This window comes from Porites lutea, chromosome 4 (genome assembly GCF_958299795.1).
Source record: "Porites lutea chromosome 4, jaPorLute2.1, whole genome shotgun sequence".
Taxonomy (NCBI): domain Eukaryota; kingdom Metazoa; phylum Cnidaria; class Anthozoa; order Scleractinia; family Poritidae; genus Porites; species Porites lutea.
Window position 1 is genome coordinate 34,391,166 of NC_133204.1, and position 12,998 is coordinate 34,404,163.

The window sequence follows — 12,998 nt, forward strand, 5'->3', positions numbered from 1 at the left end:
CTCTGGACCTAAACGGCTGCGATCGGCAAGAAGCAACAACCCAATGAAAAACTAACAACGTTGGTTAACGAACCCAAACAGGAACTAATTCAACAAGACTTAATACCCTAGGTCAGCTCTGAACTCATAAACACAACTTCCAGAATAAAACTCACTTCCGAATAGGCCAAATCAAAAATATTTCAGAAATGGAAGTGAATTTGAAAGCCAAGCAAATTTCAAGTGCGAGTGAAAACTTAAAATTAAAACAGGAAAACACCAAGAGAACAAATCCTAACTAACCCTGACCCACCCAATGAAACAAAAGCGCAACTTTAAGGATAAGTCAAAATACTTCACAACAGAAAAAAAAACAACAAAGGAAGGTTACTTAATATGTGCTCTACTCTTGAAATTCACTGTAGAGAAGTCACGTTTTTATAAAATTAAAATTCGGAAACTTTTCTAATTCCAATGAATCAATGTATATCATAGACGACAGTAATAAATAATAAAATGTTCTTACCGTTTAAACAGCACCTTGATTTGCTGGAAGATAGGCTCTAAAACACAAAATAACGACGACAAAATACAATTTAATTACAAAACTAACAATCTGCTGATGTAGTTATTGATGAAACACTCCCTATTCAGTCATTGTTTTTTTTAAATAGCATCTCCCAAAATCGGACACCAAGTATCTCCAAGTAAGTATCACCAAGTGTCGGTCCCTGACGTAGTTCAGTCATTTTCCTAAAAGTACACTTAATAAACACGGACACCTCTCAGAAATGGACACCGAATATTTCCAAAACGAAATATAGGGCGGGAATACAGCCGTTCAAAATGACAGTAATGATGATCTGGGAAGCTTCATATTATCATATTTTAAAATTCAATTCTACTATTGCCTAAAGGAATGGCAATTAAATTAATTTGGCTTATTGTAATAAGGTTTACTATTACAAAAGATAATAAAGAGTGTAAATCTTGTAATCTTTTAACGCAGTAATTCCATTGACACCACGAGATCCTTTTTCACCCCCTGTCAAAAAAAGCCCAAATATCTTGAGGAGAATACCTTAGTATCACATGTTCCCGGCATTCCCCTTAGTCCCTGTTTGCCCTTTTGTCCTTGTGGTGCATCCTTTCCTTGTGATCCTTTATCACCTTGCGATCCTTTCTCACCCTTTTTTTAAAAAAGATATAATTTGGGACATGGAAAACCCCAACATGGGGCATCCGCATTAGTACAAATCAAAAATTATCCTACAGTTTGGATTTCTTTACAGGATAAAATGATTCCAGCCCAAGTCATTGAACATGATCTGAAATTATAGCAATTTTTTTTTTTAATTGATGCAATGGTTAGCTGGGTTGTAAAAAAGTTCAAATAACTTCATATTTAAAATTGTAATGTATTGAATTTCCGGGAATGGAAAGCAATATCCCAGTCAATCCTGACTTGATACAGATACACTGGTCAAAGTTACATCTTATACATCTTTAGGCTCCGTCACACTAGTCACAACTTGAAAACAACAACTCTTCAAATCCACTTGGCGTTCAGTAAATAAGTCAAACGTTATGTTGTTATCGTAAATTTAAAAATATGGAGCTACACTTTGGGAGTAAAGATCAGCAGCCTTAGGCAGAAAATATCTTTGAATTCTTTGTTAATATGAAAACATCACTTCGTTATCCTTCGTTCATACGCGCACTGCCTCTTTTTGTTGGATTTCCCACGATAATAGACTGCGCAATCATTTATGCAAAATTTTACCGAGCTTATATTAACTTTTTAGAAGAAACTTAAAAGTTTTTAAAAAGTAGTACATTTCTAAACTAATACCTTATCACCAGCCTTTCCATTTTGTCCTGGTATCCCTGCCTCTCCTTTTTCTCCCTGGAAAAGAAAACATCAATCCCAAATCTAAGGATAGTGAAACGGCAAAATAAATATAGCGGTTTAGGGGAATCACTAAGAGGATTCTAGCTACAAGTATTGAGGGTGAATAAACCACTTCTAGTTCGAAAAACACAGAGCGCAAATAACGGGCAGAAGCTGCTGGTAGAGGAATGCGAATCGAAACAAGGGAAACAGTCATTAGGGCCAAAAAATAGCTTTGGAGGTTGAGCAACTGAAATAAAACGATTTGTGAGGCTGATTAAAAGTGCTGAATTAATTGTCGAATTAGCTGTAGATAGAGGTAAGTAATTGATATAAAAGACATCAAAAAATCACGATATTTGGCTAATTACTGCTTGAAATGAGACTCAAGACATTCTTGGTTAAGCTCCAAGTTAAAATTCGATAAGAATAACAAAACAACCAGGGATCGGATCAGCAAACGACGTGTTTGATTCTGTTTGGTCAAGTTTCTTGAGGGAAATGTTGAACTGCCATTATTTCCCAGAGACCCGACCAAAATAACCAAGCGGCAGAGATTTCCGACTTTTTTCTGAGAGGTTTATTGCCAAACTGATATTAAGTGACATGGATTATAGATATGATTCTTTTTACACAAGTTAAAGGGAAGGATGGGAGTTGCAATCGAGTAAAATTGTTTGGCTTGTGCCGCTAGCTCCCGAGAGCTCTAACCTGATATTTCTAGGCTATTTCTTTTGTCAATTGAGGAGCTCAGTGCAAGAACGACACCTTGATTTTTTTTGTCATTTTAGAAAGTGCTTCAAAGTTACTAAGTTTTTTGCATGTCACTTTTGTTATAACAGACTGACATGTCTCTGAAATTTTTTTCCTATTTTTTGCTTTATATTCCCCATCGCTACAAACTTAACTGACTTGTGTGTTTATGTTCAGTTCTCCTTTTTAATCCTTTTAATTTCCAATGAGACGGTGGTGCTGAATATGTACAACTTCATTATAGTCAAACCATTTAGTGTCATATGATTCCTTTTCTAGGGAGACACGTAACGTAAGAATTTATTTCTCCTTTTCCGGGCAACTGCTCTACTAATGGATTGGAATGTATGTATATCTTGAACACGTGAATCACAATTAATTTTTCCTCGAACACAACTCAACGTGAAATTATCCAATGCAACGTTTTATATAGGGGAAAATACATTATGAAGAATTTTATCAGTCTTGATGTCCCTTTTCAGATTCCCACGTTTAAATGATTACGCGAGTTGAAACAAGCTACAAATACACAGACGTTTTTATGCTGGCTGTCTCGGCCGTGTTTTGGTAAACAGACCTTAACAATTCCATTCCTAATGATAGCCTAATAGTGGCCAAGGGAAAACGACGAAAAAATACAAATGTATCTTTGCCAAATCTAAAGAAATAAATACTATTTTACAAAACGTTTGCCAAATGAAAGAGGTTTTATCAGAGATTTGAATTGCTAGTACACTATAGGATCTCTTGCTAAGAATTAAAAGTTAGATTGACAAATAAATCTTGTCATAATACAATGATAATATGATCTAGATGTGTAATTCAGTACAGAGAACGTTAACTCGCCTTTGCTCCAACAGTTCCATCACGTCCGTCGCGGCCATCTCTTCCTGAAGAATGCATTTCAACGCAGGAAAGGCATTAATCCACACACGACAATTTGGGTCGTTTGGTATCACTTGGTTTTGATGTTTATATTTATTTACATCACTGCTTTTATTTAGCACTTAAGCTATCGCGCGTATAAAATGAAGCTTTTATGAGCAGATCATTCAACAAAAACCTCAGAATATTCTTTAGAGCTTTCAGTTATGACAGTACAAGAAACCAAATAATTGTATGCACTTTTGCAAAAAACAAATTTTCATATTTTTATTACTATTGTGGAATTTGTAACTCGCTGTTCAATAGTAGTTTTATTTCTTCCCAAGTCAGTTTTGCACTCCACGAAAATTGAACACTGCAGTATCTTTTTTCCTTCAGTATTATCATAAACACGAATCTAGGGGTAACTTTTAGATATCTGAACCCAAACAATAGTGCGATGTCTTTGATTGTAACTTCTGTTTTGCAGTTTTTACTTTGCATTAAAATCGCGGATTTGTTAGTGTTCGGCCTGAAGGAATTGGCTCGTCGATAAATGTAAATACAATTTCCACCTCAAACTAGATCACCATTCATTCCATTTTTTCAATCTTTTCTGGCTCTAAGAACACTACGAAGTGGCTACTAAACATTACATTTGAGTCAGTGACGATTCATAACACTGGAGAACTTACCATCTCTTCCACATCCAAGCGGTGGAACAGTTTTACAATTGTTTTGGCTTCCGGCAGATTTGTTCGCCTGTTTGATTATAATCATTGAATAAAAGAAAGAAGGTTTAAGGCAACGTTGCTAAAAATTAGACAACTTTCAGTCCCAGACTACAGAAAATACGGTAAAGGGAATATACGGCGACAAGAGTACCGGCCAGATTTTCGAAAATAAAGTACCCTCGGCTTACATTTTTAGAAGATTTCCTTTCCGACGTTCCGAACGAACCGACCAAGAAAATGGTCAAAGGCAGCAGGAAGATCAATCGAAACATTTTCTACTATTTTTCAGTGGTTCAGCGGCTCAGACGTAAACTTAAGAAAGTGTCAAATGTATAAAGGCACAAGATTTTTGAAACAATGTTAGCATAATTAGGACATGAATAAACGCGATACCATTCTTTGTTCATTGGGTTTGGCGGACGAACTAAATTCATTAATAAACAGATCTTCCATTCACGCCAGGGTTCAAAATTAAAACTTTACTCTGAACAACCTCAAAAACCTGGTTCGCCTGCTATGTTATTGTGGGTTAAAATCTCTGCCCTTAATCCCCTTTAAATGTCTTATTATTTATCCTTGAGCAAATGGTTGGCCTCGCATTTACCATTTTTCAATCATATTTTTAAAAGGCACTCATGCAGGAAGTTTATATATACTATTGAAAGCATTTTGCATTTATGAACAAACAAGCGAACGCCTCGAACTCAGTCGCAGAGTCTGTGTCGAACTCGGACTGACTTGAAAATAAAAAAATAAATGGCAACCTAAAGAAACTAAAGTGCCTCTATGAATATTTCAGTCTAGTTGTCGGCAATTTGCAGCTCCTAAACAAATGAACTGTAATCCATGAAATTCTATTCAAATTTGCACTATTGCTTTGTTCACCTCGATCTGCTTTCAGAAACTTGGTGGAAATTCGATAACCTGTTTTTTGGACTTGAATGAATAATACTCGGAATTTGATTTAGTACACGGCTAAGCTGAAATGAGAAGTGCGGGCGTAAAAAGAATCCTAAACTCACGAATTTTTTGACCGGAAGTAAATTCGCTCGTTGCCATGTGAACGTCCTCCTTACTTTATATTCAGTTTCTCATTGTTTCTTGTTATGGTGTCTACACTGCATGCCGTTAACAGAAGAACAAACTGATATTTCGGTATGATAATTTTGAAGCATGCTGGATCATTATCGTACACCATTTCCACTGTCAGAACAACCACTTACTGCCATTGCGAAAAACAGTTATGGGAAACGAGATTTTGCAAAGGCAGAGGATCGTAAGACGGTGAAGGTAGAGGGGGATATGCGTCGACGAACGGGAGGTGGGAGGGTATGTTGGGAGTTGCTGCGTCCGTGTTGGCAGTGGTGTGCAAATAGATGCAACAACTCCAAGCAATGTTGGGACCTGCAGTGTATCGTGGGAAGGGTATGACCTATAAGACTTTAGGGACAATGTGTAATGCGAGTGCGTGGCTTCAACAATGTTGGAAAAGCTGCGCAAACGGATCCAAAATTGTTGCGCTACGCTTCGACGATCACGAAACAAAAGAAATGTAGGGAGTTGTTGGCTCAAAAGTTTGACCGGTTTCAAACTTTGCGCACGCGCAACAACATGCAACAAGGTGTACAAACGGACGCAACATGTATCATCTAACAATGTTGGGAGTTGCATGAGTTGTTGGCCAGGATAAGTTGTGTCCTTTTGCACGGGGCCTTACTTGGCAAAAAAGAAGGAAAACGCGGGATAACTGGCTTAAATAGGCAAGAACAATCCCCCGAGACTTCCAGTCGATTGACTGTAATGCCCTGGGGTGAAAAGAGGATACCAGCATAGCGCGCAGGCAAAAAACAAAAAAACAAGTGAAAATATTACCTTATGGTGCACTCACTTGCTAGGAAAAAGTAGTCATAGACTAGTTCTCACTTAACCTGTGCAAACGGACGCAATTGTTCGCCAACAACTTCCAACATTGAAAGAATGAAAGATGGTAAATTTTAAGCTCGGTGACGGGATTTGAATCTATGACCTCCCAAACACCGGGCGGGCGCTCTATCCACTTGAGCTACGGAGAACTCATGGAGAGCGACGCCATATACTAGGTTCATATTTGACACGCGTCCTGCATACTGCAAGGATCAGCAAGGTCGATGTAGTCCACGCCCTTAAACGGTTAACTTTGCGACGTCATCAATTTTAGCGCTCAAAGACAACTGTGTCATCTAACTTTTGTAGGAGCAAGAAATCTTTCAAACCATACCAAGGCTTCAAGTAGACCTCTTTTTGCAAATTTGAAAATTCTTGATGTTTTTAGTATCTACTCTGTCCAAGTAAGTTCTTTCATGTACCTATATCATAATGATGCTTTACCTATTTCTTTTACTCAAATCTTTCAAATTGGAAATCAGACTCATCAATATTCAACCAGATACTCTGACTTTTACCGACCTCAGACCTGTAGAACAAATATTAAAAAAATTTCGATTCGGTGTCAAGGTCCTAGAATATGGAATTCATTACCGAACAACATCAAAAACGCCCCGACTTTTAATATATTCAAGCGTGTGATCAAACCATTTTTAAGGGTCAGACAGGATGCAACTAAATACCTTAACACTTTATATCTATATTTTTCTCTAATCACACTTATATACACTAAACGCACTTATATACCTAAAATGCAGTCTTTTTTCTTTATTTTTAAATGTCGCCTAGTATTTAAATTGCCAGTGGCGGGAAATCTCTATTCGTAATAATCTCGTTGGCTTCTCGGAGATTTCCGCGCCACAGTCACTCCTTCCAAACTGCATGCTAATTTTAAATTTCATGTTTATTATCTTTTTTATTTTACTTGTAATTTATTCTGTGTGGCAAAATAATAAAATAAAAATATAATAAAATTCCAGAACAATTAAGTCAAGGAGGCCGGATAAAAAGACCAAAAATATGTAACATTGAGCCTAAAATGATAAAAATCCTCCACTAACCACCTGCACTTCCTTCCTTCTAATCCCGTTAAGTCTCGAGGCCCCAAAACGTTTCCTACGGACATCAGGCCAACTAAATTCCCAGGACCGAAAAACTGAACAAAGAAGAAAGACGGGAGGAGGGAAAGCGAAAGGTAAAAATGCCACGACTTTTTAACCCAAAATATCGACAGTTTCCCGTCCTTTCGTGCTTCCGAAGCCGATATATTGCATCTGGAATAGAAGGCGTAAAGTGCTCGACCTGTAGACGACGTTCCTGGCAGTTTTCGCTCTTTAAAGGCAGAGATAGTGAGCAGCAGACAACGGCTCGTCTAGCCTCAAAACGCCTATATTCCAGAAAAGCTGAGCTGGTTTTGAAAACTAATTTGATCGCTCGAATACTTCTTGTATCTAATTGGCAAAGTGTAAAACGACGGTTATTAAACTAACGCCATAACTGAATGCTTTAGTCGACATTGCTACGTTCATCGATCGGCCAATAAAAACTCGCGTTACTTGCATAAGGAATCACCGTTTAAAGCCTATGCATTCTTTAACTTTCCTTTCCGTTTGCTGATTGCTTAAGCTGTGCTCATTATGATACATAACGTTGAAACAGACAGAAATACAAGCTACGCAACAGATTCATTTTTGTAGCATTTTCGTTAAAAAAAAATACACAACCTCCTAGTGTTCCAAGCACATCTTTATTGCAACTAATCGCCGCGATAATAAAGCACATTTGTTTTCTAAAATTTCACGGTATCAACCAAAACATTCTGGTTATTGTATCTGTCCCTTCCTATAAAAACCCTTTCTCAACGAATAGACAGTATTACGCTTATAAAGTTCCCGTTATTACTAAGATTAGCAATTGGAATGTTTTAGTTCTTCGCTACACATTCCATTGATAGACTGTAGAGTCCACCCGGTATGTTCCGTCGTAATGGGTAGGGACAGCAAGAAAATGTTTATTCGCGATAGAAAAGTACTCCAGGCCATACGCTCCTCTTGTTTGCAGGTTCTGGTACAAAGACATTCTTCCAGTTGAGTTGTCCATCTTGTAGATCATGGAACTTGTTTTCCGTTTCCTAATGTCCCCATGATGATTGGCAAAAGCAAGAAACAAGTTTCCATCAATGGTGAAATGTTCCACACCTATAGCTCCTCGGGTTGGTAGGTCTTGAACTTTTTCAAAGAAGTGGAGTCCAATAGAGCAATCTTCCACAAGAAAAAAAGGATGAACACCTTTGTTAACAAACTAATGTCAAGGAAAAAAAAACTAGTTAGAATTAATCGACAAAAGAATGTACTCAAGTGTTGTGGTTTTGCAATGACCAAAGATGGGCCACGGTGTTATGAACTTAAAATTTGGAAACTCTTCTTTCCCGTGAATCAGTGTAAATGTACATCGTAGGCAACAGTAGTAAATAATGCGCTTACCAGTTAAACAGCACCCTGATTTGCTCTAAAACGCAAAATAAGTTGTAAGAACAAAATACAAATAAATAACAAAGCTAACAATCTCCTAATATACACTCCTGGACAAAAGTCCTAGTGCAGTGATGCAGTATTCATAATATTTCGTAATCTCTGGAAGCCCTTATAAAATACACGTTGGGCATCCTTCTCGATTTTTTTTTTGCAGTTCTTCCTCCCCCCACCCTATACAATGTCGAAACTCGGAAAAATTCGGGATACACGCCGACACGCGTCCAACGTTGTTTGTAGGGTGGGGGTAGGGGTTGGGCATGTGTGAATTGAAAATGCACAAATGCAAATATGTCCCTAGACTATTGTACATGATTGTACTTATATGTGCAAACAGAGTTGAACACCTGTACAGATAACTTTTTCTGACGAAAATCTCCCTTGATCGGACACCAACTGATGTAAAAAGGCTCCTGCTTTCAAGATGACATTGAGCTAATCTTACGTTAACATCATATATGGCAGACTGCGTGCATTACATGTATTTTGTTCCTCTTTCCTTAGAGTAGTAGGACATGCAAGCTAATTTTTATTTGATTTTTAGAAACCTCGATACTCACCGTCACGTGTCACAACTTAACCGCTTATTCACGTACACTTCTCCCTTTTAAAGACAACAGGCCCGAAAGGAAGAGATCGTGCATGCAGTTTATGGTAATTAAATTAATATGGCTTATTGTAATAAGGATAATTATCACTAAAGGTTATAAAGAGTGAAAATCTGGGAGCTGTAAGGTAGTACTTACCTTTGTATCACACGTTCCCGAAATTCCTTTTTGCCCTTGTGATCCCTTCTCTCCTTGGGATCCTTTGTCACCACGAGATCCCTTCTCACCCTTATTAAACAAAGTATTTATAATTATAATGAACATATATTAATATTCCAGTAGATAGCCAAAGATCTCGGGAATTTAAAAACCTGATCACCTTTTTATCCTTTACTGTAGCGATACAAGAAGAAAACTTAAAGTTACACGCAGTACTTGTTTTATACCAGAAACGAATCAGTAGAGAAATAAAATTCGACCAGATTAATTTGTTTGGTCGAGCGCCAGCTCGGACATAATAACTAACAGGTCGAATGTAACATTTAGAAGCGTGAGGGACATGAAAATTGAATGAGTAGTGTTTGTGGCTGTGTTGGATAAAGCATATGGCCTCGTTTTTGTTTTGGACACGGAAAATTAGTTGGCAGAAAAAAACAAACATAAATATTTGATTGAAGTAAATCCACTTTGGAGAACTGATTAAGGTTGTTAAGGTTGTCTTACAGGCAAAAAAAGGTCATGAAACTTACACTTACTTTAACACCACCATTACTGTTTTTATCCATTCCTGGTTCTCCTTTCTCCCCCTGCAACAGAAATAATAAGGAGCACTTGGCCTGATTACAAAGGACCTGGGAAAATACGTCCAAAGAATCCCTGGAAACATCAATATTGAGGACCTTCAGAAGATCAGCCACATTTTAAGAAAAGTGCTCTCTACCAAATAGATAATAACGACTTCCCCCTCCCCTCAGCCACTCCCAAGGAAACTGGTATCTTCTCGGAGCTCTGAGAAGTACGAACTGCTAAACAAGACATAGTAATAATCATCATCGTCATCATTATCAACATCATCATCATCATCATCATCATCAACTGTCAAAATGATTGAAACGCTTTCAATTCAAAGTATAAGGACTCAGAGATCAAAGTCTCAAGGATGGGCCTTAAAAAAGAAACTGTGCCTGCAGGTATTGGAGCTCTTGGCCTACCAAAAACGGGCCTGGGAAAATACGCGGATAAAATCCCTAGGAACATCAATATCAAAGAACTCCCAAAGATCAGTCTTCTAGGCACAGCCAATATTTTACAAAAGTGCTGTCTACCAATTAAATGAAGACTCCTCCCCCCCCCCACCAAAGCTCCTCCCAAGGAAACTGGGCACTTCTTGGAGCCCTGGACAGTACGAACTGAGAAAAAAGAAAAACATAATAATAAGAAGAAGAAGAAGAAGAAGAAGAACAATAAGTAATAAATTATTTTGAGACAGCTGGTACTGTTTGTAAAATAGTTCTTTTTTTCTTTTCTTTCTTTAAATTTGTGTGTCTCTTCCCCCGCCTCGATTAGGCTCTCCTATACGCGGGTGGAAGCTATCGTGTAACTGTAAATTGAAAGTGAATGAATAAAGTTGAAGTTGAAGTTGAAGTTGAAGCTAAGTAATTAAAGCTAACTGTGACAAAGGAGTGACAATGATGATGATGCAGATGGTAAATAACAAATAGAAACAATCTATACTGTGGTGTGATCAAAATAAAGCTGGTCTGTTTATAATTTTGATCATTTTGCTTAATCCAACCCAAATTTAAACACACAAAAGACATTACTACGCTCCATATGATCACCGATGTTTTATGGAGAGAACACATGTATGGATCCAGAAACTAAGAACCTCCATTTGAAAAGCAGTACATATTTATAATACCTTAACACCTGCACTTCCATCTCTTCCTGGTTTCCCTGTTTCTCCTTTTTCTCCCTACCATAGATATTTACAAGGTGAAACCCAAACAGAGACACTATAACTTAGAATATGACTATTACTATTAATTTTATTCATCTTTTATTTATCTTTTAAGAAACTTCAGCCATAGTTGAGAAAAATGATGGTGCATGGGTGCTGCAGGTATAGGGTAGCACATTACTTTTTGAATGTGGTAGGTGAAGAACTGCTTCATGGACTTGCTACCACTAAAAGTTGTTTATTTATTAACAGTAACGAAATGACTAAAAATTAAAAGTCAACACATAATAAATGCACTTTTTTTCACCTTTTGTTTAGTTTAAAAGTGACAAAAACAGCTCCAAGCCCATATTTAAATTAATATTAGTTCTGAGTTTGTCTATACACCTGCTTAGTGACTACGAGCATTGTATAACCATAGAATAGGGCAAGGAAGGTTACTCTATCTGAACTTGTACCTAATACTGTCTTAACCCATTCGCTCCTGGAGATTTTGCCGAAAAACGCGTTTTGAAGCTAGTCGAGTGGTTTTCTGGTCACTGTCGTGCTATAAAGAGCTAAAACTTACCACAAACCGGTCTACAGGTCGTACACTTGGCGGCCTTCTGATCCAGATGCAAAATATTAGCTTGCGAAGTTCGGGCATGCGCAGAAAGCAAAATTTCGACATAGTTTTTGGGTTTAAAAGTGACACAGCAGTCTTGACTTTTACTTTTCGCTTTCTCTCCTCCCTTCTTTTTTCGCTTTTCTTGCCTCATTTTTTTTTCCTCTTGCTGGGCATTTAGTAGGCTTCAATTTGGTGGGAAGAGTTTTTAGGAAAGCTTTTAGGATCTTAGGATTAGGTGAAAGGAAAGGTAGGTGGGTAATGGAACAAGATTTTCGTGGTGATTTTCAGGTCAATGTCTCGTGGTTTTTTGCTTCTTTCTCCGGTGTCCTTGACTGAATTGTGCTCATTCTGGTATGGTTTGAAAGATCTCTTCACTCTACACAAGTTAGCGAAGAAAGTTGTCCTTGACCGTTAAAACTGATGACGTCACAAAGGGTAGAAAGGACCTGGATCCGCACGGGCGGTTACGGGCACTTAATCCCATTTAATATTTCACACTCCTCGAAAGTGCTAAAATTTCTGTGTCATGGCGAGAATTTTCAACGTATTAAATGTAAGAATACCTTGCACAAGATAATCTTCATTTTGCGCCAGAATAATTTTTGTTTGCATGCTTTTAAAGTACCTAAAATCACTTGGTTCCCCACAACGCCTGCATTGTTACTGGAGTACATTGCCTTGGCGTGGATCTAGCATTTCACCTCCTCGTTACTTCTTTTTCTCGGGAATTATTTGGACGTAGTGAGAATTTTATGGATCAGAATGTGTGGTGGATGTTCACACTCGGCTACAGCTAATACATGCGGCCTAATATCAAGGAAGGATGCTGGATTTTTCTCATTGTTAGCGAAAGGAAGGTAAAAAAACCTATTGTTCTGAGGTAAGAATTGAAATTTTTAATTAGTTTCTCGGCAAAAACAACCGTTCCACAGTAAAGAAATTTATATCGCTGCGACTTTATGATAATGACTCCATAAATTCAATTTGCTTTTTCACAGATCCCATAACATTCGATAAAGTTTTCTTCGCTTTGTTAAGTGTGACATTTTTTTAAGGAAGGTGCCCTGTTCAATGGTTCATTTGCTTGGCCTCGACGATTCTCATGAATTTTGACTTACCAGACATAACAAGTGCTCTAGAGCTGAATAACACATTAAGTTCCTATGTTAAATCAGAGATCAGAGATAAAGATGCACGTTCTATAACTA

General features: G+C 37.6%; 2 protein-coding genes across 2 annotated transcripts in view; one reads left to right on the forward strand and one right to left on the reverse strand.

Annotated features, from left to right (window-relative positions):
• The window catches only part of LOC140933001 (uncharacterized), a 7,782-nt gene extending 2,363 nt beyond the window's left edge, over positions 1-5,419 (reverse strand). Inside the window, exons 1-4 of the mRNA XM_073382508.1 lie at positions 5,298-5,419; positions 4,183-4,249; positions 1,832-1,885; positions 1,061-1,168 (exon numbers count right to left, since the gene is read on the reverse strand). Of these exons, the coding sequence (XP_073238609.1) occupies positions 1,061-1,168; positions 1,832-1,885; positions 4,183-4,249; positions 5,298-5,419 (351 nt within the window). The remainder of the gene's footprint in view (positions 1-1,060; positions 1,169-1,831; positions 1,886-4,182; positions 4,250-5,297) is intronic.
• The window catches only part of LOC140933381 (polycomb group RING finger protein 3-like), a 136,269-nt gene that overhangs the window by 64,438 nt on the left and 58,833 nt on the right, over positions 1-12,998 (forward strand). The gene's annotated exons all lie outside the window — the stretch shown is intronic.